General features: G+C 40.3%; 1 protein-coding gene and 3 long non-coding RNA genes across 8 annotated transcripts in view; 3 read left to right on the forward strand and 1 right to left on the reverse strand.

Annotated features, from left to right (window-relative positions):
• The window catches only part of LOC129506676 (uncharacterized), a 156,414-nt gene extending 154,879 nt beyond the window's left edge, over positions 1–1,535 (forward strand). Inside the window, exon 4 of the long non-coding RNA XR_008663850.1 lies at positions 1,253–1,535. This is a non-coding gene — a long non-coding RNA (uncharacterized LOC129506676). The remainder of the gene's footprint in view (positions 1–1,252) is intronic.
• Positions 1,536–1,928: 393 nt separating this feature from the next.
• Positions 1,929–4,038, forward strand: LOC129506786 (uncharacterized). Its single transcript, XR_008663859.1, has 3 exons — positions 1,929–2,132; positions 2,419–2,621; positions 3,113–4,038. It is a non-coding gene; the product is annotated as an uncharacterized LOC129506786 (long non-coding RNA).
• Positions 4,039–9,311: 5,273 nt separating this feature from the next.
• Positions 9,312–24,682, reverse strand: part of GRM5 (glutamate metabotropic receptor 5) — a 504,061-nt gene continuing 488,690 nt past the window's right edge. For 2 of the 5 annotated variants that reach the window (XM_055320784.1, XM_055320782.1), the window contains 2 exons: positions 14,950–15,104; positions 9,312–14,874 (listed from right to left, as the gene is read on the reverse strand). In XM_055320784.1, coding sequence (XP_055176759.1) covers positions 14,093–14,874; positions 14,950–15,104 — 937 coding nt within the window. In that variant the 3' untranslated portion in view covers positions 9,312–14,092. Of the gene's footprint in view, positions 15,105–24,682 lie in introns of all 5 variants that reach the window. The other 3 variants (XM_055320783.1, XM_055320781.1, XM_055320785.1) reach the window with 2 other exon arrangements.
• LOC129506788 (uncharacterized) lies at positions 14,412–24,065 on the forward strand. The gene is made up of 4 exons (XR_008663860.1): positions 14,412–14,485; positions 20,825–20,916; positions 21,490–21,583; positions 23,253–24,065. It is a non-coding gene; the product is annotated as an uncharacterized LOC129506788 (long non-coding RNA).

Below are 24,682 nucleotides of genomic sequence, written 5' to 3' on the forward strand. Positions count from 1 at the left end.
GTCAAGTGCAATAGTTTAACAGCCTCTCTGCTTTCTAACTCTGCCTCCTAAAAATTTATTTCAGGGCTTCCAGACCAATCCTCTTAAAATAAACTATAAGTTATTCTTCTGCTAAAAACCCTAAGAGTAAAAGCCAACCTCCTTATTATGGCATGCAAGGCTCTATAGGAGTTGACTCCAGGCTTACTGACATCAGCAGCTACTCCAGATCAGCCCCTCCACTACATTTGAGTTGCAGTTCCTAAAATTTTCAGACTTGTTCCTTCTGCAGGATCTTTGCATTTATCATTTCTTCTGCCTGTTGTATTCTTCCCCAGATATGTTCTGATTTGCTTCTGAACCTCCTTCAAGTCTTTGCTCAGATATTACCTAGAAGTATAATCTTTCCTGATGAACTTCTTTAAAATTACTCCCCGGTCCTGCATTTTTCTCCTTCAATTTTTTTTTTTCTCCACAGCACTTATTACTAATATATGCTAGACTTTGCTTTAAATTTTTTGTCTCTTCCACCAACACACACATTTATATAAATAAGAAAAAGTAAGGCCCATGTAAACATAACTTTTGTTTTGTTCATCACTGGACCTCTCAGAATGTAGAAAAGTGCCCCGACACGTAGCAGGCTCCCATTAAGTATTTGTTGTTTGAATGAATTACATATATATAAAGACAAATTTCAACTCTTTACCATTTATCAAAAACACTTAAAATTTACTCTAAATTGTATTTGGAAGAAAAATCCATGTTTTGATGACAAAACAGGATGAGGCTTCACGTTTAGCTTAGGTGTCAAATGTAATATAAAGGTAGGTTGAGGGACGCCTGGGTGGCTCAGCGGTTGGGCAGCTGCCTTTGGTCGTGATCCCGGGATCGAGTCCCACATCGGGCTCCCTGCGTGGAACCTGCTTCTCTCTCTGCCTGTGTCCCTGCCCCTCTCTCTGTATCTCTCAAAAAATAAAGGTAGGTTGAAATACACTACATATTATGACAAAAACAACCTGCTTTTAGGACCTGTGTTAAGAAGTGTATGTGGAATTTAAATAATCGAATTGCCGGGGCGCCTGGGTGGCTCAGTCAGCAAGGGCGTGCCTTCAGCTCAGGTGCCGATCCCGGGGTTCTGGGATCCAGCCCAGTGTCGGGCTCCCTGCTTCTCCCTCTCCCCCCAACTCGTGCGCTCGCGCACTCTCAAATTCAGTTTTTTAAAAAATGATCAAATTGCTTACATTTCTCATGTGCATGATTTGTTTCTCAGGTAAACCAAACCAGACATGTCCATACCGAAACCAAAAGCGACGGGATGCCTCGACTTCAGGTGTCCCGAACCCACAGATGTCACGCCTATCAGCTGCCCCTCCGCTCCTCGCTTTTCCCAGGGCGCCTGGCGTCTCCGAGACTTCCCCACACTAGGGTAAGGTGCTCTGCCCACGTGCCTGAGGCTCTGGTGCGCTCTAGAGGTCTCCACCAAGGCAGGGCCGCACAACAGTGCACTAGGCTGCCATCCTCCGCCCAAGGCCAGTCATTCTGCGCCTGACACAAGCGTCCAGGAAAGCCTCGGCGGGCGGCCTGTGTCCTCGCCTGCGCGCTGGGGGCCTCCGCTGAGGGCCGGAGGGTCCGCGTTCCGAGCCCTCGGGCGCCGGTCTGGTGGGAACCTGGACGGGGCAACCCCGTCCTCCCCCCTTCCCCCCTCCTCCCCCCTCCTCCCCCCACCTCTCCCCACCTCTCCCCACCTCTCCCCTCCTCCCCGGCACTGCTCCTTTGCTGTGAAACTGGCAGTAAACACGTTCAGTTTGGAACTGGCTCTGAGGAAATGTGGCAGGCGCGGCGTGAGCAGGGGAGAGGGTCAGAACCACGCGGCAGCTAAGAACGAATAACAGTACACGCCGCTGACCTACCGCACGTGCACCCAGCGTCGCGGACGCCGCCGGCCGCGGGGCAGGGCCTAGGCCGCCTGAGGCGCCGGCTGCGGACCCGCCCAAGCCGGAAGCGGAAGCCGAAGCGGAAGCGGAAGCGGAAGCGGAGGGCCTGCTGCGGCGCCTGCGCAGAGCGCACCAGGAGGCGCCGCCCGGTAGGAGGCCGGGCGCTGAAGACGCGGCTGTGGGGCTGCCTAGTCTGCGGTCGTCGTAGCGCCCCAGGTGGGCTTCTGCGAGGGCCTGGCCTTCAACCAGGTGGAAAACAAGCCTGGGTTGATTGGCCTCTACCTGGGAGAGTTCATCACCTTCAAGGCTGTGGAGCTCGGCTGGCCCGACATCCCGGCCGCTGACTGCGGGGGCTTTGTAGCCTGTTTGCCAGTAAAGGCTCGGACTTCTCTTAAAAGGAAGGAGGAAAAGAGGGGAGGGGGGGAGGAGAAAGCAGGCCTCTAGAAGGGTGTTGGATAACATGGGCTTAAATATTTAATTTCTTTTAACTTATTTACAATAGCCACGATGTGGAAACAACCTAAATGCCAGTCAACAGATGGATGGACAAAGAAAATGTTTATAAATACAGTGGAATGTTATCCAGCGGAAGAAGGAAGGAAATGCTTCCTTGAATAACAAACGGGGTAAACTCTGAGGACCTCCTGCCAATTGAGATAATCTAGTCACAAATGGACAGACACCGCAAGATTCCACTTATCTGAGGTATCTTAAATAGTCGGACTCAGTAGATTGGTGGTTGCCAGGGGCAGGGATTGGGAGAAGTGAGGCGTTGCTATCCGTTGGGTATAAAGTTTTAGTAACGCAAGATGAAAATATGTAGAGATCTGCTGTACGACATTGTGCCTATAATTAACAATACCATATTATACACTTAATTTTTTTTTCGAGAGGGTGGATCTTGTGTTATTGCTGTGATAAAAAAGGACAGAGAAGTTAAAACAGTTGTATCTACTGTGTTAAAGACACGAAGGCCCTTGCATAACCTTAAAAACCTTAGAAACGTTGATTTAAGACAACTGTTTCAGCTTCCAGGAGAAAACGAAGGTCTAGGGAAGGGGAATTGTCTTAATGAAGGAAGCTGCAGAACAGGAGGCTCTTGACCCAAGTCATATACAATGTAGTTTGTATTCTTCTAAAGGCTGTCTTTTTTGCCCTCCCCAGTGTTAAATATTCTTTTTTTTTTTTTTTTTAAGATTTCATTTATTTATTTGCGATCCTGAGAGAGCGTCCATGTGCAGGAGTTGGAGGGAGGGGCAAAAGGAGAGGGAGAAGCCTACTCCTTGCTGAGCAGGAAGCTCTCCATATGGGGCTCAATCCTAGGACCCTGAGATCCTGACCCGAGACAAAGGCGCTTAACCAGATGAGCCACCCAGGCACCACCAGTTTTGAATATCCTGATTCGAATGCCATGTCTGTTACATTTTCTCTCACTTTTTTGTTCTTGTTGAATATTTTTTATTTTTATTAGTTACAAACCAAAGGTGATCTACTTTTCATTTAATTTGGTTGTAAATATTTATATCAACTTCTTTCTCACATTTAGTTCTGGTATTTGCTATAGTAAGTAGTTGTAAGCTTGTGCATGAAAGAGAATCATGAGTGAGTAGGATCCTTCTGAATTCTGATTGTTTGAATTTATGTACCACCTTACCACCTGTTAGATGCATAAATGCTCAGGAATAAAAGTAGCAATATCTAAATTTGCATTGGTGTATTTTCATGTTCCATATTTTATGTAGTACTTTATTAAACCTTAACATCTAACACTACTATCACTATACAACTATAGCTGTTGCAGCAGCTAGCATTAAAGGAACATACTCTGTGTGCCAAACCCTGTGTACTTCACTTCTCATTTAATTCTCCTAAGGAGTTCTAGTCAAATCAAACTAATGGCGAGCACTCCTGAACACATCATGCACTTTGTTGTGTCAATGGATGTGCTCTTTCCTATGCCTAAATGTTTTCTTCTTCTGTATGCATCTGGTCAGCTCCTACTGCTCCTTTAAATTATTGTTCTTTGGCTATCTCTTTGGGAAGTGTTCCAAGATATGGATCTCACCTACATCTTTCCCCTTCCTCTTTGTCAGGGACACTTTACTGTTTTTTTTTGTTTGTTTGTTTTTCCCACAATTAAAAAGTTACTGTGTTTATGTCTTTAATTTTCTCTACTAGTTTAGCAGATTTTACAGTGCTCATGAGTAATATGTGACATGAAATTGCTTGCCCAGTCATAAACTCATCACTATTTTTTCCTTTTTTTGTCTTTTCATAACATTACATTTAGTATTTTATTCCTTGTTTTAGATTTTATAGGTTGATGAATCTTCTAATAGATTTACTTCTTTCTTTAAAGTCTACTTTCTCTTTCTTGATTTAAATTTTATCTAGCACTTCAAGCGTCATATTATTATTTTTTAAAGATTTTATTCATGAAAGATACAAAGAGAGAGAGGCAGAGACACAGCCAGAGGGAGAAGCAGGCTCCATGCAGGGAGCCTGATGCGGGACTCGATCCTGGGCCTCGATCCTGGGACTCAATCCTGAGACTGAATTCTGGGACTCTCCTGGGACTTCAGGATCACGCCCTGGGCCAAAGGCAGGCGCTAAACCGCTGAGCCACCCAGGGATCTCTCAAGTGTCATAGTAGTGGGTTAGAGTGAGCCTGTTTTGGTTTGCCCAGAACAGTCCAGGTAGAAGTAGTTGCCTCAAGTAAAACCACTCGTTTCAATAAAACTAATGCTTACACTTTAATAATAGTCACTTTAGAAATTGTGTATATATGGCAAACATTTCTCATTCCTGATTTAATGGGATTTCTAATATTTTTCTATCAATAGCATGTTTGCTATAGGTTTCTAATAGATTTTTTTTTCTCATCTGAGGAAATTTCCTTCCAGTTTTAGTTGCTACTTTGTTTTGTTTTAATCAGGAATTGGTGTCAACTTATCAAGTGTTTTTTATCTTATTTATTATATAGATTATATTTTTCTCTTAATATGTTAATGTAGTAACTTATGTTAATAGATTTACTAATATTGAACAACACTTAAAATCTTAGGATAAACTATATTTAGGTATGAAGTATTGCTAATTTATCAAATTTCACAACTTGATGTATAGTTTATTTGGGATTTTAAAATCTATGTTTGTAAGAATAGCCTATAACTATTTCCTTCTTTGTCTGATTTGTGTTCCAAGTTATAAAAGCCTCATAAAATGAGTTATATATTTATATTCCATAATAAAATTCACCTGAAAAATATTTAGGTATACACTTTTTAGGGTTTGATATTTAAAAAATTTCTTTCATGATATTTTGTCATTTTTGGTTTATCTGCATTTTCTACTTTTTTTTTTTTTTTAAAGATTTTATTTGTTCATGAGGGACACAGAGAGGCGGAGACACAGGCAGAGAGAGAAGCAGGCCTCCTTCAGGGAGCCCGATGTGGGACTTGGTCCCAGGACTCTGGGATCACACCCTGAGCCGAAGGTATACTGTCAACCACTGAGCCACCCAGGCATCCCTTGTTTTTGTTTCAATTGGATAATTTTATATTTTCATATTTTTAGATTAGTAAAAGGTTTTACCTAGTGTTTTCTTACATATATTCTCTGTACATGTAGCTGTGACTCCTTTCTTATTACTAATATTATTTTGATTTCTCTCTTGATTAAATTTGACATGTGTTCATCATTATACTGGTCTTTTCAAATTAGAAGACCTTGGTTTTAATGATAACTTTTAACTTTCTGTTAGATATTTGTATTCTTTTTTTAAAAAGATGTGTTTATTTAATTGAAATAGAGAGATGGTGGGAGGAGTGATTGAGGGAGAGATTCTTTCAAGGTGACTCCCCACTGAGTGCAGAGCCAGCTGCAGGGCTCCATCTTATGACCTATCAAGATCAGGACCTGAACCAAAATCATGGGTTGGACACTCAACCAACTGAGCCACCCAGACATCCCAGATATTTTCCTTCTTGTATTAATCTTGATTTAACCAGCATTTGTATTGTCTTTATTGTTTAGTTTTCAATATGTTCAGTAGAATGTGTAATTAATTCTCAGTCCACTTTTTAATGTGCACATTTATTATAAAACATTTTCTTTGGAGTACTGTTTAATGGTTACACAGATTTTAATTTGCAGGGTTTTCACTAACGTACATTTCAAAGTAGATTGTAATTTTAGTTTTCTTCATCCTAAAAAAGCTCTTAGAGAAGAGATCCCAAATGAACATTTCTTTTGCATATATTTTTTTAGTTTCAAAATTCATTTTTTTAGCCAGTGAATGTAGACTATATGATTTTTGCTTTTGGGGATTTGTTAAGATTTTCTTTGTGGTCAAATCCAAGGTTAATGTTTATAAATATTTCATGGATGACTAAAAGAATGTCTATTATTTGTTAACAAGAATAAAGCTCTAACTACATTTGATATTTTTTTTATTGTATTCATGTTATTTGATTCCTCTAAATTCTATTTCTTCTTTTTTTTCTTTTGGCTTCTTGATGTATTTGTGAGTTAAGTATATTAAAAAGGTTCCTTGTGGAATTTTTGTGTGTGTATATTTATATGAGTTTTTGCTTTATATGTTTTGAAGTCATATTGTTAAGCACACATAAGTTCAGGACTGTTCCATTTTCCGAGTAAATTCTTATCAATTCAAAATACACCTTTTTGCCTGTAAGTTAATTTCATTTTAAATTACTTCTTGTTGGGCATTAATATTCCTATACCTACCTTTGTTTATTTAGCATCTGCCTCTATCAGTGTTTTGCATATGTGAAGATTGGATTAACTGATGGTGCTGGTTACCATCATTTAGTAACATAATTATTATGTTATCTTTCCTTTAATTTATGTGGACTTTTTATCTTTTGGCCTAGCCATCATTACTTGTATTTTCCTTGTGCCCCTCACTCCCACTTTGTCCACTTGGACAGCTCCTTATTTCTTAAGAACTGTGTCTCAGCTCCTTATTTCTTAAGAATTGAATTTGGGGCTCTGTATTATTATGCAAAGAGCAAGAAAGCATTTCTACTGGCTTTTCTCTTAGTGACCAGATAGAACTAACCAGGGTCTTCCCCTAATTTTGCTGCTTGATTTGTCCTAGATTATTGAGGTGGGTAATTGTCTTCCCAGAATAAGAACTTTTCTCTCTATCCATTTAGAGTTTTTAATACATCCTTGGAGTGTGGGGTGGTTATACTAGGGTTAATGATGTGATTTGAGCTCTTCAGAAAGAATGTGACAGAGAACCACAACACATAGGGAAGTAAAAGGTAGAAATAATTTTGAATATGTAGGAGTAGAAACGCATTATTATGATAAATGTTATAGATATGTCCATGTAACTTCGCTTATTGAGGTAAATTAGAAAAATCTGAATAAAGTTCCTAAAATAACTTCTGGATAACACTCTTATAGTCTTCTACTGCTCCTGTCATACAGTTCACAGGCTACTTAACATCTCCTAATGCTATGGAGTCATATATTACTTCATCCAAAGCTGTTGGAGTTAAGGGAGCCATCCAACCTGTCTGATGAAAACAAAAACAAAAACAAAAAAACAAAAAAAAAAAAGAAAGAAAGAGAAAAAGAAAATCCTCAGCTTGACTCCTGAGACTAAAGTTGATGTTCTGGTGGAGCCCTGGGAAATCAGAAAATAGGAGGAAAGTGGATAATAAAATTGAGTAAGACTTCCCGTGGCTCATTAAAATGGCTCTGAAGGTGACACTATCAATCTTGGTTTTCTCCTTTAAAAGCCTAAGGAGATCACTATGGAAATAGCAATTAATTTTCAAGACTGAAGGAAAAAATGTGTACAAATTATAAATTTTATATCATAGCATTTTCAAAATTCATTCTATGAAGCTCTACTCAGAGGAGACCACTCATAAAAAATAAAAAAACAGATTTCTAGAGTTAATGTGCTAATGCATTTTTAAAGAGTGCCAAGTTCTGAAGCAAAGATCGTCATCTAACTTAGAGTTCTTATATTTTCCAAACTTTTAAAATTCTAATATCTTTTATGAAACATCTGTTACTATTTGGCAGTTCAGAAAGCCAATTTACTACATTACATAATTTTCATGGACATATCATTCATATAATTTACTACTTAACGTTAGTCCTTTTCTAGAAACAATATAGCTATGTAAAGCTTTCTTTTATGTCGACTGATTAAAATACAAGCTATATATAAATAAGCCAAATGTGTCTGATACATATACCACATAACTAGCCTGTTTATATAAATGTTTATAGGGGTCATATACCTCAAGAAGACTCTATGTCACAGCAAAAATAAATAGCTCTGTTCTGGACGAAAAGCTAATTTAAAAAATTCATTCAAAAAAATAAAAAATAAAAAAATTCATTCATGTGGCTAAGTTTTCCTATAATACTTTTTATTCAGGACTCTAAGAATGGCCACAGAGGCTGGGTCTACAGGTTTTCTTCATAGAATTTACTAAAATGCTTCTTAAAAAATGATAGGGTGAAACATAGTAACTGATTCTGAATTTCAAAATACTCTGAGAAAAAAAAAGGAAATACTATACTGTGTTTAAGGAGACAACTTCGTTAATATAATTCTATTTACCTACCTATATATCTTGCTGACTACCATAAGAAAATAAATGTTTGAGACTTGTTTATTTTTAAAAACTGATCCAATTTATGGAGAGTATAACCAAGGAATTGGCCAGTGTTCAGCATAGATTATAACAGAAGAAAAGCATTCTTTCTGTGGTGTTTAAGATCATTTTGCTAAATCATCCTAGATGCACAGTTCCAAGGTTGCATGAGTTCAAAACTGGATAGGCTTTCCCCCAACTCATACCCAGTGATATGTGCTTTAAGTTGGACAAGAATTCGTTATAGTTCTACAAATAATATTCACATATCTAAGCTGATTTTTAATTCTATGTTGCCACAAATAATAGCTATTATCTCCTGAGCATTTGTCATGTGCCAGGAGTACAGGAAATGAATTCTCACAAGTTCTTGTAATTTATCTCTGCATTTTAAAAAAGAGGAACTGAGTTATAGAGAACTCAAGGTCATTTTTCTAAGGTCACTGGGGTCATGGCAATGGATTTTTTAATTCACTGCTATTTCTGACTGGCCTACTGTGAGTCTACAGAGTCTTTAGAAAACTTATTTGATCTTTAGAAAATGATTTGCTCTATGTGGTCCAGATATCGCATCTCATGCCCTAAGTTTATATAAACATATGCCCATTTGTATTACTTCAGAATAGAAGACACTGAAGCAGGAGAGTCTGACAAAGCACACAAAATGGTTCTCTTTTTAAAGATCAAACATATTTTGTATCAATTTCCATATGTATAAGAATATATGTATATACATATTATATGTGTATAAATAATACAATGTAGGGAAGCAGAGAGAAGCTATGTTTTAAAATCTACATTGTTTTTCTCTTCCATACATCATGCTTTTAGGTTTTAGATAATTTGTGTTTAGGAGTGTAAATTTGCTTAATCCATCAAGGTAGAAAGTGATTTGACAAGTAATTGTTTTTTTCTGGTAAAATTATACAGATATGCCCACACATGCGCACACAAACAAACACACACACAGGGACACGTATACAGATGAACTAAAAAATAAAATATCTATATATAGATAGATGTGTGTATGTTTGTATACACATCCAGACATACACAGATATATAAACATACATAATCTATATTATTTTTGTGATGTAACCTCTATCAACACAGATAATTGTGGAACTATAATTTGTATTTGTATTTCCAGACACAAAAAACAAGGTATAATCCCTACATGCTTCATTGTCTAAAAAAAAAATATTTATGTCTTAAAAGGTGTTTGTAGCTGTCTTTGAGGACAACATCTCTGGTTGGTTTGTGGTTGGTTTACATTTTTATCTATTGTCCACAGGCTACTTTGTAAATCCCATAATTCAAATGTGTAGATCATTCAGAATTTAAAGATTAATTAATAGTATGGCTCTTTGGGTCTTGGAAAACACTATTAAGACAACATTCTAAACATTTAAGGGGAAGAATCTTAAAGTCATACCATAGTTTCTGTTTTAATATTTTTCAAAAAGTAACTGACTTCACAAACACCAACTATAACATGATTCAGACAACTGAGAAACAGGCAAATGTACTTTCAAATGCTAAAATAAAACACATTTATACAAGTACAAAGCAAAACAATGCTGATAAAAATGTTAAACTTTATGAAAAAAAATCATCTGCAATTCACATCAAAATAATTCAACATTCTCTATTGTTTTAATAGTACAAGCTGCAACAACAGAAAAAGAACAGGTACGCGCACACAATCTTAAAACCAAATCAGTTAAAGTGCAGAAAAAAGTAAGTACAAGCACTTGTAGCCCACACAAATCTTTTAGGATTGGCACCGTCTCTCTAAAACATCTATATTCTATATAGATCTCTAATTACAACACCACCAGCAGCTGCCATTGAATTCTAGAAATGCACACAATATACATAGTATATTTTTTCACATTGGGAAGATCAGTGAAATTCAGCCATCTATTTTATACATGCCTCACTCTTTAACACACAGCAGAGGATCTCTCCCGCCTCAGACCCTCTTGAAAGTGAATTTCCCCTCGTCTTTATGCTTTTCACTGATCTGTATTTTTCACAGTATAAAACCGTAAATGGTTGACTACAGAGATTCTGGCAGCTCAAGGGCTAGTAATAAGCTGCGGCTAAACGTGAACTCAGATGATACTTTCCAAGTCTCCAAAACATGTACATCTTGCTGGGAGACTAGCATAGGAAATGTTTGTTTCTTAAAAAGTGTTTGATTCCTGGTTTGGAAGTCACAGGATCGCAGCAGAGCCATGACACAACTCATTCACGGTCAGAAATAGCTCCTAGTCTTCCTGATAACTTGCTGGTTAACAGCTGAAGCCCAGGAAAGACCCCGTCACTGACAATGATTAGCACATTCGGGGGATTTACTATTTCTCTTTGCTTCAGTCCAATCTCTAGGACGCTCCTTTGCGTGCTCCCTCTCTGTTCCCCACCCCTCACCCAAAGGGATGCTTCTCCCCAATCCACAGGGTCTTCTTGGGCTGCCCATCCTCCTCTCCTGCAACAGGAGAGTGAGTGGACTACCTAGGGGGTCCGCATAACTTGATCAAACCCGGTCTTCTTTTTTCATCTTGGAACCAAACTGTCCTTCAGGGTCACTTTTCTGTATCTTCCCATTTCACTGTACTTTCCCCTTCCTTCTGGTCATGCTGGTCCGACTGAATTATCACTGGGCACCAGGAACAGACTGTTTTCAAGGAAATTCAATGAAAATAGGTACCCCAATGAATTGCAAAGTTCATATCCTAGCCCTAGAATGAATATTCAGTTCTCCTTGTAGATTTATTACTTGGAACCTGGTATTAGAATTGGCAAAGAGACAGAGTTAGCATCATTCCAAAATAAAAGATCCCAAGAATGCATTACTAATAATATTACGTATTATACAATGTACTGAATGAAGTGGCAAAGGGCACAGAAACACAGAGAAAAACACATCTTGTTCTCCTCTAATTGGATAAATTATTTTTCTTATTACAGTTGACTATACTTTCATATAGAACTATCAGATGGCACTTTGCATTAAATTTTAATTTCTGATGAATTTTCTCATAACGTAGTGTACTTTTTAAAAGAAATACGCTACTAAAAATTTAGAAGGGGAATTTGATCATTCAAAAGGAGAAAGTTTTTTTAAATGTTTTTTTTAATTGGTCAGTATAGTGAAACTTATACTTGAGAATAAAATGGAAATCAGCCAAAGGGTTTAAGAAACAAATTTAAAACTTAGTAGAGTATATTTGGAAAGGTTTCCATGTTTAAGATATCCAGATGGTAATCTCCAGGTGAATGCCATCTTTTTCAAGAGAATTGAGGGGTGTTAATGCTTCAAAATATTTACAATTGTTTTTCACGTAGAGGCAGACATTCAATTTCAATGAAACCATAAAGCTTAGCTGAATTCACTGTTTCAAGAGTCTCATTATAACATCTAGGTTCAGGGTGCTCTGAAGACGTTATTTTCAAATCTGGTACGGGAGGCTGATTATTTGAAAATTTATAATTCAGTAAATTAATATTAGCGTTTAACATTTTATATTGGGAGATTTGATTTAAAAATTTAATATAAGAACAGTTATCAGGAAAGTCAAACAGTACATTTATTACAACTTTTAAAAGTGGGGAATGAAAAATTATGCCAATGGATATATTTCCATTTCACAGATTCTTTTTTAAAGTAGGTGTAAATAAAAAAAATACATGCCCAAGTAAGGATATTGAGCTAGAGAAAAGGGTTTCATTCATTTTTCTTTCTGCTAAAAATGTACTTCTGCCTCACAGCAAATCTTTTTCATAAGGCTATCTTTAGTATAAGGCTAGATCAACTAAACTCTAAACTTACAGGACACCTCCTCCTTTTATTACTATCCTTATTTAAAATTAAAAACCAAACCCAACCAAAACAACAACAACAACAACAAAAAAAAACATTTGGCACCTCAGGATAGCTGTAATGGGAGGGAGGAAGAAAGAGATGACAGTGGATGCAGGTCTTGAGCTATGATTTCTACTTATATGAGCCTAATAAAGCACATGTATTTCTATTGTATCTTTAAATCTCTTTTCTGCAGTATTTAAAAAGTGACAGTAGTAAGTGCACAAAATCATATTAATAATTATTTTAAAAAGGAAATAATAATCGCTTTGCCTCTTTTTGGAATGGCTAAGAAAGACTGTGTGGTTTATATCCATTAAGGTTCCTCTGTTTTAGTATTCTGTATTGCTTTGAAAAATCTACATTTGTCATAGTTCATAGCTGCCCGGTTTAAGCAGCCAAGAAAAGTTAAAATCACTGCTTCCTGGCATAGCTAAATCTCTGCTAAGCCAACTTGACACAGTTTAAAATTTCCAGTGTTTTAAGATTGTGTTAACTTTTTGAACAACAGTCCCTCCAATCATGACGCTGTCTTCAGAGGGTCTACAGACCATTCTTCCAGTGGTGGGACTTGAAAAGAACAGAGGGGCTCTTTGTGCATCAGGTTCTCAAAGGAAGGGAATGAAGAAGCCCAAATGCGTATTTTGATATTTTAGCTGGCAACGCTAATGGAACAGCATTCATAAGGAGGAGTGGCCACATTTCATGAACGAGATAGCCAAGCTGGAGCTCAGGAATTATTACTACTACTATTATTATTATTATTATAAAGAAAATTTCCAGCTACACAACGTACCCCAGTGAGGGAATTACAAAACAGTATTCCAGAAATTTTTCTTTTCTTTTTTTTTTTTTTTTTTTTTTGCTACTCCAGTATTGATTGGCAACATGGTGAAAAGAGTCAAGAAATCTTCCACTGGTTTTCTTGGTTAATGGAGGTGAATTGAAATCACTAGGTGGACTCCCGGATGCAGGCTTCTGGAAGAGGATTTCAAACCAAATCGGAGAGGAGTGTCTGGTAAAAGCCCTACACGCGTCAGCGCAGCACTCCCTACGCAGCTGTGTGTTCCGCAAGGGGCAGTCACAGCAACGCCGCGGTACGTACCCGGCCCGAGGTCCTGCTTTGCAAGGTCTTTAAAAGACAGCAAAAAAGAAAGGAAAGAGAGAGAGAGAGAGAGAGAGAGAGAGAGAGAGAGAGAGAGATGGTCACGTTTGGTCCCAGATTTTTAGTTTGTTAGAAAATGTACATTCATGTTTGGTGAATCAAAGAATCTTCTGGGAAAAGAAAGTAAACAGGACTTTTTACAGCCGCTCACGAAGTACGCTCTTCCCTCCGTTACGCGGTTTCACACTCATTGCTTCCCTAGAGCAAAGCACTTGGCACGGAACTGGCTCCACGGACTCCTTGGCAGCCCTCGAAGATTCGCGGTGTTTCTGCAAAGCCCACGTTTTCTAAGGCCACGAGAAGAAAATCTGCCCGAAGACTCGTGGTTGGCGTCTCGGTCGGTCGATGCTGAACGCACTGCAGAGCTCGGTTTCTTCCCGGGGGCGCTCGGCCTCGTCCGCCTCGGGTCCGAGGCAGGCGCCCACGGGTCACGTGGCTGCGGGAACGCGGGAGGTCTCGGCTCGGCGGCCGAGCGCAGCGCGGGCTCCGACCACGTTCACAACGACGAGGAGCTCTGAGCGTAATCTCTTATGATCAGGGTGTCATATTTGGGAGACGACGGGATGCAGAGCGCCGACTCCGACACCGGCGAGTTGGGGGCTGTACTCCCCGAGTCCACCGAGTCTCTAAAGGGGGACGGCGGGGTGAGAGCCACCAGCTCCTCCAGGTCCGCCCTGCCGGCCGCCGCGTCGGGCCCGGCCGCGGCGGGGGACTCCCGGGCAGCGCCCCCTGCGGCGGGGCCGCGCCGCCGCCGCCGCCGCCGCCGCCGCCGCCGCCACCCGCCGCACCCCGCGGGCTGCGCGCCGCCCGAGACCTCGATGGCCGGCAGCGGCTGGATTTCGGCGAACGTCGTCATGGTCGTGGGCAGCTGGATCTCTTTGGGGATCAGGTAGGACGAGCAGAGCGGGGCGCCCACGCCGGGGCCGGGCGCCGCGGTGGACAGCATCATGGAGTTGAGCTCGCTGATGTTGGCGGTGAAGCGGGTCACCACGCTGCTGATCTGCTCCATGAGCGAGCCCTGCGAGGAGCTGCTGCGCGCCGCGGGCTCCGAGTGCAGCGACGGCACGTCGTCGTCCGTGCGGCCGGCCGAGCCCGCGCGCTGGCTCAGGGTGCTGATGGGCGACGGCGAGCGCGGCCGCGCGGGCGCGGGGAAGTGCTCCTCGGCCTCCGCCACGCCGTACAGCGCCTTGGGGCCGGCGTCGGGCGGCTCCGGGCCGCCCCCGCCCCCGCCCCCGCCCCCGCCGCCCGCGCCCCCGCCGCCGCCGCCCGCGCCGCCCGCGCCCCCGCCGCCCGCGCCCCCGCCGCCCCCGCCGCCGCCGCCGCCGCCGCCCGCGCCCCCGCCGCCCGCGCCCAGCCCGCGGCTCTCCGGGCTCTTGGGGAAGGGCTTGATGACCGCCGTCTGGTTGGGGTTCTCCTTCCTGTTGATGTGTATGGACAGCCGCTGCCACAGGTGCTGGCCGCGGCTGCTCTTCTCGTTCTGGGCCCACGTGACGGACTTTCCGTTGGAGCTGCGGAGAGAAGGGAGACCACAGGTGACTGGAGCGTCCCCGGGCAGGGCCAGGGGCCCCGCAGTGGGACGACGGCGCCCGCTCTTTCAGGAGAGGAGGCGTCGGAGGCCGCCGCGGGCGGAGACCTTGGAAGTGGCCTGGGCTCCTTGGCAGTTAGAGGCCGCCTTATTGGAGTGGCCTTTGGTTTATCGTTACCAGGGAAGTGCGTCTGAGGGGGCGGCAGTAAGGGTGGAGGAGCCTTTACGGAGACCCTGCGGTGGTTCTGAGCCTCCCCCCCCCACCCCCACCCCCACCCCCGCAGTGGCAGTGGCTGGTTATGCGCCCAGCTGGAAGCCGGGGCAAGTGCCTGGTAGGGGGCAGGGCCCGCCTGCAGCCCGCAGCCCCTGTTAGGGACCCTTACAGCTGGGACCTCAACTCACCAACCCAGTCATCAGCGGGAGGGAAGGGGTACGAGTCAAGGGTTACCAGGCAGTAGGCAGTGGTTCCAGGTCAGTTTTTATCCTGCAAGCCAACGCTTGGAGTATTTGACTAGGGGTTTCTGCCTGAGCTCCTGACTTTGAACATGGTTTTAGTTAGTCAGGCTTATCTGCTGGAAAATAGAAACTCAGTGAACACGTATACAAATATCTAGTTAATTAGCGTTTTTCTGCTTCTCCCACGTTTTCGTCACAAATGTGTTTTGGGGCCTAAAACTTGAATGACAGTTCGATGAGGAAGCGTATTCCTTTGGCACCTCGCATATTGCTTTCCAGGCAGGGTCTTGAGTGGTATCCGGCTCACATGACTTTTTAGGATCTTTCTCCCTCTTCCCTTTCCCCAGGCAGTCCATTTTGGTCTCCACCCTGGGGTCAAGAAGCTGCTCTGATGAAGAAGATGCAATTGGTACCTCAGCCTCGGATCCTGACCGGGTCCTCCTCACCATTAAATATGACACAACTTCTGAAACTACAGACCCTCTGTCAGGAACCTCACTAGTGGTCAGAAGACATGGCCTGATCTTCGGGGATGTTCTGTGGAGAGACCCTGGGGGTGGGGGGTGGATTTCTCATCACAGAGGAATCCAAGGTCTCTGTAACCAGGAGGTCTCTTGTCCAGATAGCCCTGTCCTCTGTGCTCTGAGCAAGAAAGAACCTTGGGCAGTCTATAAACAAAGGGCTTTGACCACTCAGGTTTCTCATCTCCGCCAGTGGTGATGAAACTTAATCATGTGTAAGACTCGTCTAGGGCATTTGTCAAATATCGCAGGTAGGAGGACCCCAGGAGATTCTGATTGTCTGGATTGGGTTCCAAGGATCTATGCATTCTACAAGCACTCCATCCCCAAAGTGATGATGCAGCAAGTATTTCCCAAACTGAGAAACTCTAGCAGGAAACGGTCCTAGTCTTCCTGGGCTCCCACTGCTCCCTTGGCCTCCTTGCCAAGGGCTGGACTGTTTTCACCCGGCAGGGGCCTGGATTGTGTTTGGCGCCCACCAGCCTTGGGCTGCCTGACTGCAACTGCCAGACCTACTTAGACCGGAGACACCTACTCCTTTCCCTTTTTGTGGGCATCTTTTTTTCCTGCTTCTTCCTCTGTTTAATCTATCCAATATTTTGCAACCTGTGCCCTTCAGAATTCTGGAATGTGATATGTCCCCCACCCCTACCCCCCTTCCTGCAAAGGTTAGATCTATTCTTTCCAGGTTTGGAGGTTGCTGTGCGTTCCCAGTAGCAGAATGGACCCTGCCAACCCAATTTTCCTTTTCAGGAGAGTATCTGGATTTGTTTCTACATTTTGCATTAACCTGACTTGCCACCTTTTATGTTTTTAGTGCATTACTTTCTTCTTCCCAGGTATCGACTAACTTCTGGGACATGACACAAAAGAAATGGGCCAGACTATTTATGGGATTTGGTTGGGAGGATGGTTGCCAACAACCCAGCCCCCTTTTCTCTCCTACCAGCAGAATAAGAAACAGGCATGTTGGGAAGGATTCTCAGTCTTTCAGGTTGCTGAGGCCACTTTTAATACAAAGCATGGGCTAGAAACTAGAAGCATAACTGGATTTACCCTACTAAGCTTTACTGTGGAAAGATTCTTGCTCCCAACATAGGTTTTGATGGAACATTAACTCTGGATATTAACGGTGACAGTCTTTGGAATCATATATAGAAGTACCTAAAAACGTGATAGCAGATTGAAAAACCTTTGGATAAATGTGCAAGAAGGAAACTGTTCAACCCAGTCAATCTGCACAAAGCCCTGACATGGTTTCTGGCCATGCCTTTGCTCATAGTGTCTATGGTCATGTGGGGGAGAGAGCATCAAATATTCTGCATACCAATGGAAATGGACACAGGAGACACTGGAGAAACGGAGTCCAAATTTGATTACTTTTCATTTCTTGGTTCATGAAAAGTTTTTTCCTCCAAAATGGGAACTTTTAATAAACATTTGATGGACAAATAGGATTCTTAAGCTAACAGGACCATTGGGTGGTGTCCTGGAAACTGCAATGGAGAAAGGAGCCTAAAATCTGGGTTCTAATCCTGGATCTGCCAGCCTGGGTGCTTGGAAAATAATAGTCTGTAAGCCTTAATAAAAAGCAGAGAGTAAGTATATCATTTGGCAAAGGTTGTGAGGATTCAGTGAGACAGTACAGGTGAAGGGTTCTTGTAAGGAGAAGCTATCTAAGCATGTTAGTTTTTGCATTCTGTATGGATATTGCGTTTCAGAAAATAAAATGATATACTCATGTGGTTTTGAACTCTGGCTGAGAAACAGAATTTAGTGTAAAGTGAAATATGTGGTAAAGCCATAATATATTTTTGGTTGTTCCATCAGGTTTGGTCTGTGGTCTATTTTAATGCTAGATTGTCTCCTTGGTGATCACATCCACTTCCCTAAATTCTACATTATTCCTCTTCCACAGCTTACTTCTTCTGCAATGCTCTTCCATGGTGCTCCCTCCTCTCTCTCTCTCTTCCTTCCTTTTTGACTAAACTCTTCCTATAAGTTTTTTTTTTTATTATTTTACCTGAATTGCTTTTTCTTGAGGGCAGCTTTTCTGACCCCCTCTTGACTAGGTTGGATTCCCAGAGTCCTGGCATTAGGCACTTAATAACTCTTTGGTGTATGTCTGCCTCATCTGCTGTGGATGGAGTGTTCTGAGGGTGCAGACAGAAGGGTTCTTTGTTTCCTGTTATAGCATAGTACCCAGTGCATTGTCTAGAACACAGTATGTGCTCGATATCTTTGAACCATTAACTAACTGAGTGATAAATGCATTTCATTTCAAGAAATTCATACGGAATTTTTTTTGTTAGAATTACATTTTAAAAATAATACAATATTCAAAAAATGCCTATATTAATGAAATTGTTTTTTTATCTTACGGATCTACTTTTTATATAACTTACTGTAAAAAAATAAAATAAAAATAACTTACTGTAATCTTAAATAAATAAATAAATAAAATAATAATATAAATAAATAAAATAAAAAAATAACTTACTGAATTGTGCTCAGTCTATGCAAATAAAAAATTTTATTAAGTACAAAAATACAGATCTTCATATTTACTATGAAAATCACAAAGGGAGTATTTGTTCTTTTTTTGTAATTTATATATATGTATATATCTAATATATGTACGTGTGTGTGTGTGTGTGTGTGTGTGTGTCTGTTCTAGTGAAACATCTTGGTGATGAAAGTTCATTGAGGCCGTATGGATAGTAGTCCCAAAATGGGGGTGTAAGATTCGACCCTGAGTGTTGGTGGGCAAATCACTTAACTCCTTTCTACCTATTTGTTCTTTGTTAAAAAAAATGGAAGAAATAAACCTCCCGTGCTCACCTCACATGACTGTTGGGAGGAACCCAAGTGGTGTAGTACACATAAGAGTACTTTATAAAGCATAGCACCTCTGCAAATCTCACCATCAAGTCTTCCAGCCAGTTGGGGTAAAATCATGATTGTTGTTGAGATTTTTTTTTTTAACATCAGGATTATACATTTGTTCTAAGGGACCTGTGGTAAGAAGAGGGAAAGTGAACTCTTCCTCACCTGTCTATAGCACTTGACTCTCCCCACTGGATATTTTAGGCATTAGAAAGGAAGGAAGAGAGAGAAATTGGAGAGAGAACAAATGGTGCTACATCTGGAAAGGACAGTTTGGCCCAAAACAACCCTGCAAAACTTCATGCTCTTTCCAGGCACCAATTAACCCTTTGCCAAATATAATTCTATGTAATATAATGTTCTTTCTACTATGACAATTTGTTCTTTCCTGTGAGGGAGAAAAAAGCATTTAGATAATGTTATTTGAGGATTACATTTTTTGTTTGTTTTTTTTGTTTACAGTTTGTGTCTGCCAAAATGACACCTTCTACCTTTATGCTCAGAAGTTTATTCTTCCCTTTTGTATTCCATGCGTGACACATAAATAATTTATTCACTTCAAGCAAGCTCTGAATGTCAGCTCAATGACCTCTTCCAGGTTCTTTCTTCATCTGCCAAAACCTGTAGGAATTAGCATTATGCCATGGCTCACCATCATTAGGAGACAAATGTTAAGTATTTTGACTGTCAAAAACGTCTATGGAATTTATAATTTTTGTGTTCATTTTAAATGGCTGTTGAATAAAAATAACAAATTTTAAAAAATAAATAACTGTTGAATGACCTGTGTGTTTTTCTCCTGAAAAATTGGGGTTTTATTAAGGCCATATAAACAATTAAAATCCTCAGAATATTTCACTGAATTAAAAAACTATATACCCTTATCCTCTCCTTTGTGACATGGTTTATTAGTACCTTCATGAGTTGTACCGATCTAGGGCATCAAAATAATCAAATATATTCTCTGAAAAATTAGCACATTCTTTTCATGAAAAAATTATCTTCATTACTAAACCTCTCCTGTTTATGATTTTGGATTGAGAGGCAGCCAGGAGGGAAGGAAGAGTAATGTTATGAGCTTTCTAATACAAAAAATATTAAATTTTTTTTAATTTTAAAAAGCTTGTAATGTCACTAGCAACTATGCCTTTAGAATGACTTCAGAAAATACGAGGCTAATAAAATAATTTCATGAAATAATATTATAAGTAGAAAATTTCCAATTGCAGTTCCATTTGCTACACATTTTCTTAAACTTTTTATCAATATATTTTGCTTGCAACAATTTGCTTTGAATTACAAAGTGTGGAAATATAGTTTTTAAAAGATAATGAGGAATTTGATATTGTTTATATTCAGACACTCTAAATTAGGTAGAATAATTTCCTTCTGAGCCTTGCCTAAAATATGACATCTTGATTTTGACAATTACACTGAGAAATACACCATGATATATAAGAAAATGATAGAATCATCTATATAAATTTACCCAATTACAGCATAATTGGATATAAATAACTATCTTGCTGATAAAAACAAGTTAAATGGCCATGGAGAGGTATGCATTAGAAATGCACGTATAGACAAACTTGAGTAAATGGAAATGAATTACCTCCATGGACACAATAATCGAAGCAATATCACCTTATATTTGCATAGTGCTTTATAAAGTACTTTAGGAACACTGTCAAAGTTAGATGAGATTGATGTCTTAGTCCTTTCAAAAATAAGAAAACTGAGGCTCAGTGAGATAGGTGACTTGCCCAAAGTTAAAGCAGTTAGAAAATAACAATGTGGAACAAATACCATCTCATGATTTCCAATTCATTTCTCATGACAGTACACCATATTTGTTTTTGAAGTGAGCTGTCCTTATCTCATTGAAGAGAAGCTGTCAGATGTTACCTGGTGATGATATGCATCTTTAAGTCGGTAAGTTAGTCATTTGATTTATATTCTCTTATTACCATGTCTTTGTTCTTCTTAATCATATACTTTGAAGTCTCAAGAGGCACCCTATATCACTCTTTGGTTGTTAATTCAAACAGCACAGGTTGATCAAGTACCTATACTTGTCAAGGATAATAACTGGATGCCTTGATGATGAAGGCACTTATACAACAACTGTATAAAAAAATATCATACAACAATTTTCAGCCCCTCTTTTTTTCCCCATGCTGTGATCTAGTAAAAAGACAGTTGTCCCATGTGTAGCACACTTATTAGAAAATAAGTCTCTCTGACTTATTTTGGAATACCATTAAATGAGAATGGTGTAATATAAAGGATAACTATTTTGCAAATTTTGGCATTTCAAATAATATTGGTAACAAATGAAATATGGCACCTCTGAAAATGATTGTGATTGATCAGTACTGTGGTGGAGTGTTGCTGATATGAAACTTCCCTCAAAGAGGGCAGGAGAGAAGATGCACATAGAAGGCTAGTAATATGAGTTACTCATATTATTTTGATGGAAAGGGTTTTTTTCTTTTTCTTTTCTAGGTCCTTGAAAGGAGGAGGCAGATGGGCAGGTGGAAGGGTGCTGAGGACAAGGAAAATGAGAGATTGGGGAGCATGGAAACAAGGAGTCCATTGGGTAACTATAGGGTACAGATCACAAGGGATTTAAAGCTTCACAAGAAGAAAAAACCATTTCTAGCAGGAGGGGAGTGACCAGAGAATGATACTTGCCTGCAGGAGACAGATTGTATCTACTCCTTGAAAAATTAGTAGATTATGGCAAAATCCAAAAATAGCAGTAAGCATTGCCCTCCAGTAAAGATAGCAGTGACATAAGTTCAGGAAACCAGAAAGGATATTCTAAGATAACCAGTAGTCCAATTTGACTGTGTGGGAATGAATAAGAAGTTAAAGCATCAAAAGACAGAGTTTGGGCCTTTTTGTCCGCTATAAAAATGCTGTGGGGCCACCTAAGATCTGAAAGGATCTTCTTTCTTTTCCTTTCTTTTGCTATTTTAATAACTCATTAGTAATTAACTTTGGACTTTTTATCAATGTCTGGAATAAACAGGTGGTCTAATATATTTGGCCAGAGAGATGGTCTAATTACATAGATAATCTACATGCTTGAGCAATAAATGAATATATAAAGAAATACTCATGGGTTCTTTTCTGTATTATTCTTCAACTGTAAGAATTCTTTTCTGTTATTTAATATTTAGGTATTCAATAATTCTGGAGCTCAACAAAAACAATTAAATGTAGGAATCATGCCAAAACCTTCTTTAAACCCTTACTGCAGATTAATCCATTGACCTTGTTCCTTGTCTGCTCCAGTCCTGGTCCTCCTTCAGGAATATGTGAAGGCCTAATTAATATCTGTTAAGTTAATTAGTCCTTCAGGCAATAAGGAACCAGAAGATTGATACAAAAGAATGGTGTCCAGGGAGATTTAAGAAGCTGTTTTCATAGTGCAGGGACATATTGCTAAGATGCTAACAGGTGTGGAAAAAATTGAAATGGAAAGGAATATACTGATCTGAAAACTGTTGTGGAAGAAAAGACATTCGTCCTTGCCCATTGGTATTAGAGGAATGCAGAGAAAACGTTCACTGGGGAAAGAAGTTTCAAGGAAGGATTTGCAAATAAAGTGGAGATTAACGAGGCCTTAATGCCTAGGGAATGTTAAAATAACACGGATAAACAAAATCCAATTAATATGTGTATTGCATATATGGCAAAGCAGCTAGTGCCACATGCTCAATTCCATGAAACCCTTCCAACAACCTTGTGAGGTGGACTTTTGCCTCCCTTTGGAGTAGCCGGGAGCGAGCCGGGAGTGGCTGCCTGCTTCTACAATAATTCCCTCTGCCCCCTAGAACATCTCTTGTTAGGCATTTAGTCCCTAATAAAATCCTTGTAGGATGAGAACCACTTGGCCCTATTTTAACTAGTCTTTGGTTTACAGAATGCCTTTTCAACAGGTCCCAATCCATCCAGGGTGGGTTATTAAAATGGCCTGTGGTTCTAGTATAGCTGCTATATCCCCCACGTCCTCATAAGGAGAAAGCATCTAACAAAGGCTATAAAGCAGGAGCATGTGCCAAGCAGAGGCATTCTGTTGGATCATCACAGAGTTTTCTTTCCAAAATTAAGCTATTTTTTGATAGGAAATTCAGTAACCCAGACTCAAACCTCAAACTAAACTACTCCTCACACTGAGACCTAAGTTCTAGGCTTTAGTCGAGGTGCTTCAACTAAGATGAGAGGATTTTTTTTCTTAAAATGGAAATTATTTTTTTCAGCAATTACTGCAAAGCCCAGATTACAAGTTCATAAGGAAAGAAAAGAAGACACAGCTATTTTGTGCCTGTTGGCTGATACTGCTAAGAAGACTCTGTGGAGGGATCCAGCTTGATTTAAAGCCTGAATAAAACATGGGATTGGCATTGATGACTAAGAAGAGGAGAGTCCTGGAATGATAAGAGCTCCCCTTTGAATAGAACTTTACACCTCACAAAGTGTTTTCATCTGTTTTATTATATTTGACCTTCACAACAGCTGTCTAACGTAGCACTTATTGCATGGTATTTTTAATCACCTATATACAAGTCTGTTTCTACGCTAAATCTGGAACACTCCAAGGGCAGTGACTATGTGCATTTCCTATGCTTGGGATGGTGCTTGGTGCAGGGTAGTGGGCTGGGAGTATTAGGGAAATGAAGCAAATTCTATCACCTTAAATCCTTGATATAAACAGATATTATTAACCTGTACTATAGATGCCAAACCTGAGGCTTATGAAACGTGTGTCCAAGTCAAATAAAAGGCAAAAACAGTGCCCCAAATTGGACCTTAGATCCAGAGTCATTGCCAACATGTGATAAGTGCACATAAAAACTAAAGGGCTAACAGGACACATCCTTATGGAGCATCCAGGGAAATGATAACACCCAAGTGTGTACCCATAAAATGACCTGATAATAAATTCCAAAGTAACATTGACCCGAACATTGCATGATGAACACTGAGGGACTAGAGAATAAGAGAATGTTCCAGAATTGTTATAATGGTTGCTGAAGAAATTATTTCTGCTTAGAAAAAAGATTCCATTTGATCTTAAAGCAGCTCAGCTAACATATTTAACTTTACTCAAGAGTTGGGTGGGGGGATGGGGTAACTGGGTGAAGGGCATCAAGCAGAGCACCTGATGAGATGAGCACTGAGTTTTATACAAAATTTGGCAAACTACATTTAAATAAAATAAAAAAAAATATTTAACCTAACTCTAATGTGTGAAGAGAACTTTAGTTTTGAGGTTTCAATCTTGGTTGTTATCTACCACCAACATACTTGTTATCTACACAAAGCTCCTGATACAAGGTAATTTTTTAAAAGATTTTATTTATTTATTTATTTATTTATTTATTTATTTATTTATTTATTGAGAGAGAGAGAGAGAGAGGGAGAGAGAGAATGAGCAGGAGGGAGGGTCAGGAGGAGAAAGAGAAGCAGACTCCCCACTGAGCAGGGAACACCATGCAGGGCTCCATCCCAGGACCCTGGGATCATGACCTGAGCCAAAGGCAGACTCTTAAACTGACTGAGACACCCAGGGGCTTTGCTTAAGGTAATTTTTGATTATATTTTCTCACTGGATGTAAATGGGTACATGTCACAGAGGTATTAAGTAAGTTCCTGTCTCATTCCCTTTGGGATGCTTCAGATGCTTAAC

This window comes from Nyctereutes procyonoides, unplaced genomic scaffold, assembly GCF_905146905.1.
Source record: "Nyctereutes procyonoides isolate TBG_1078 unplaced genomic scaffold, NYPRO_anot_genome, whole genome shotgun sequence".
Classification (NCBI taxonomy): domain Eukaryota; kingdom Metazoa; phylum Chordata; class Mammalia; order Carnivora; family Canidae; genus Nyctereutes; species Nyctereutes procyonoides.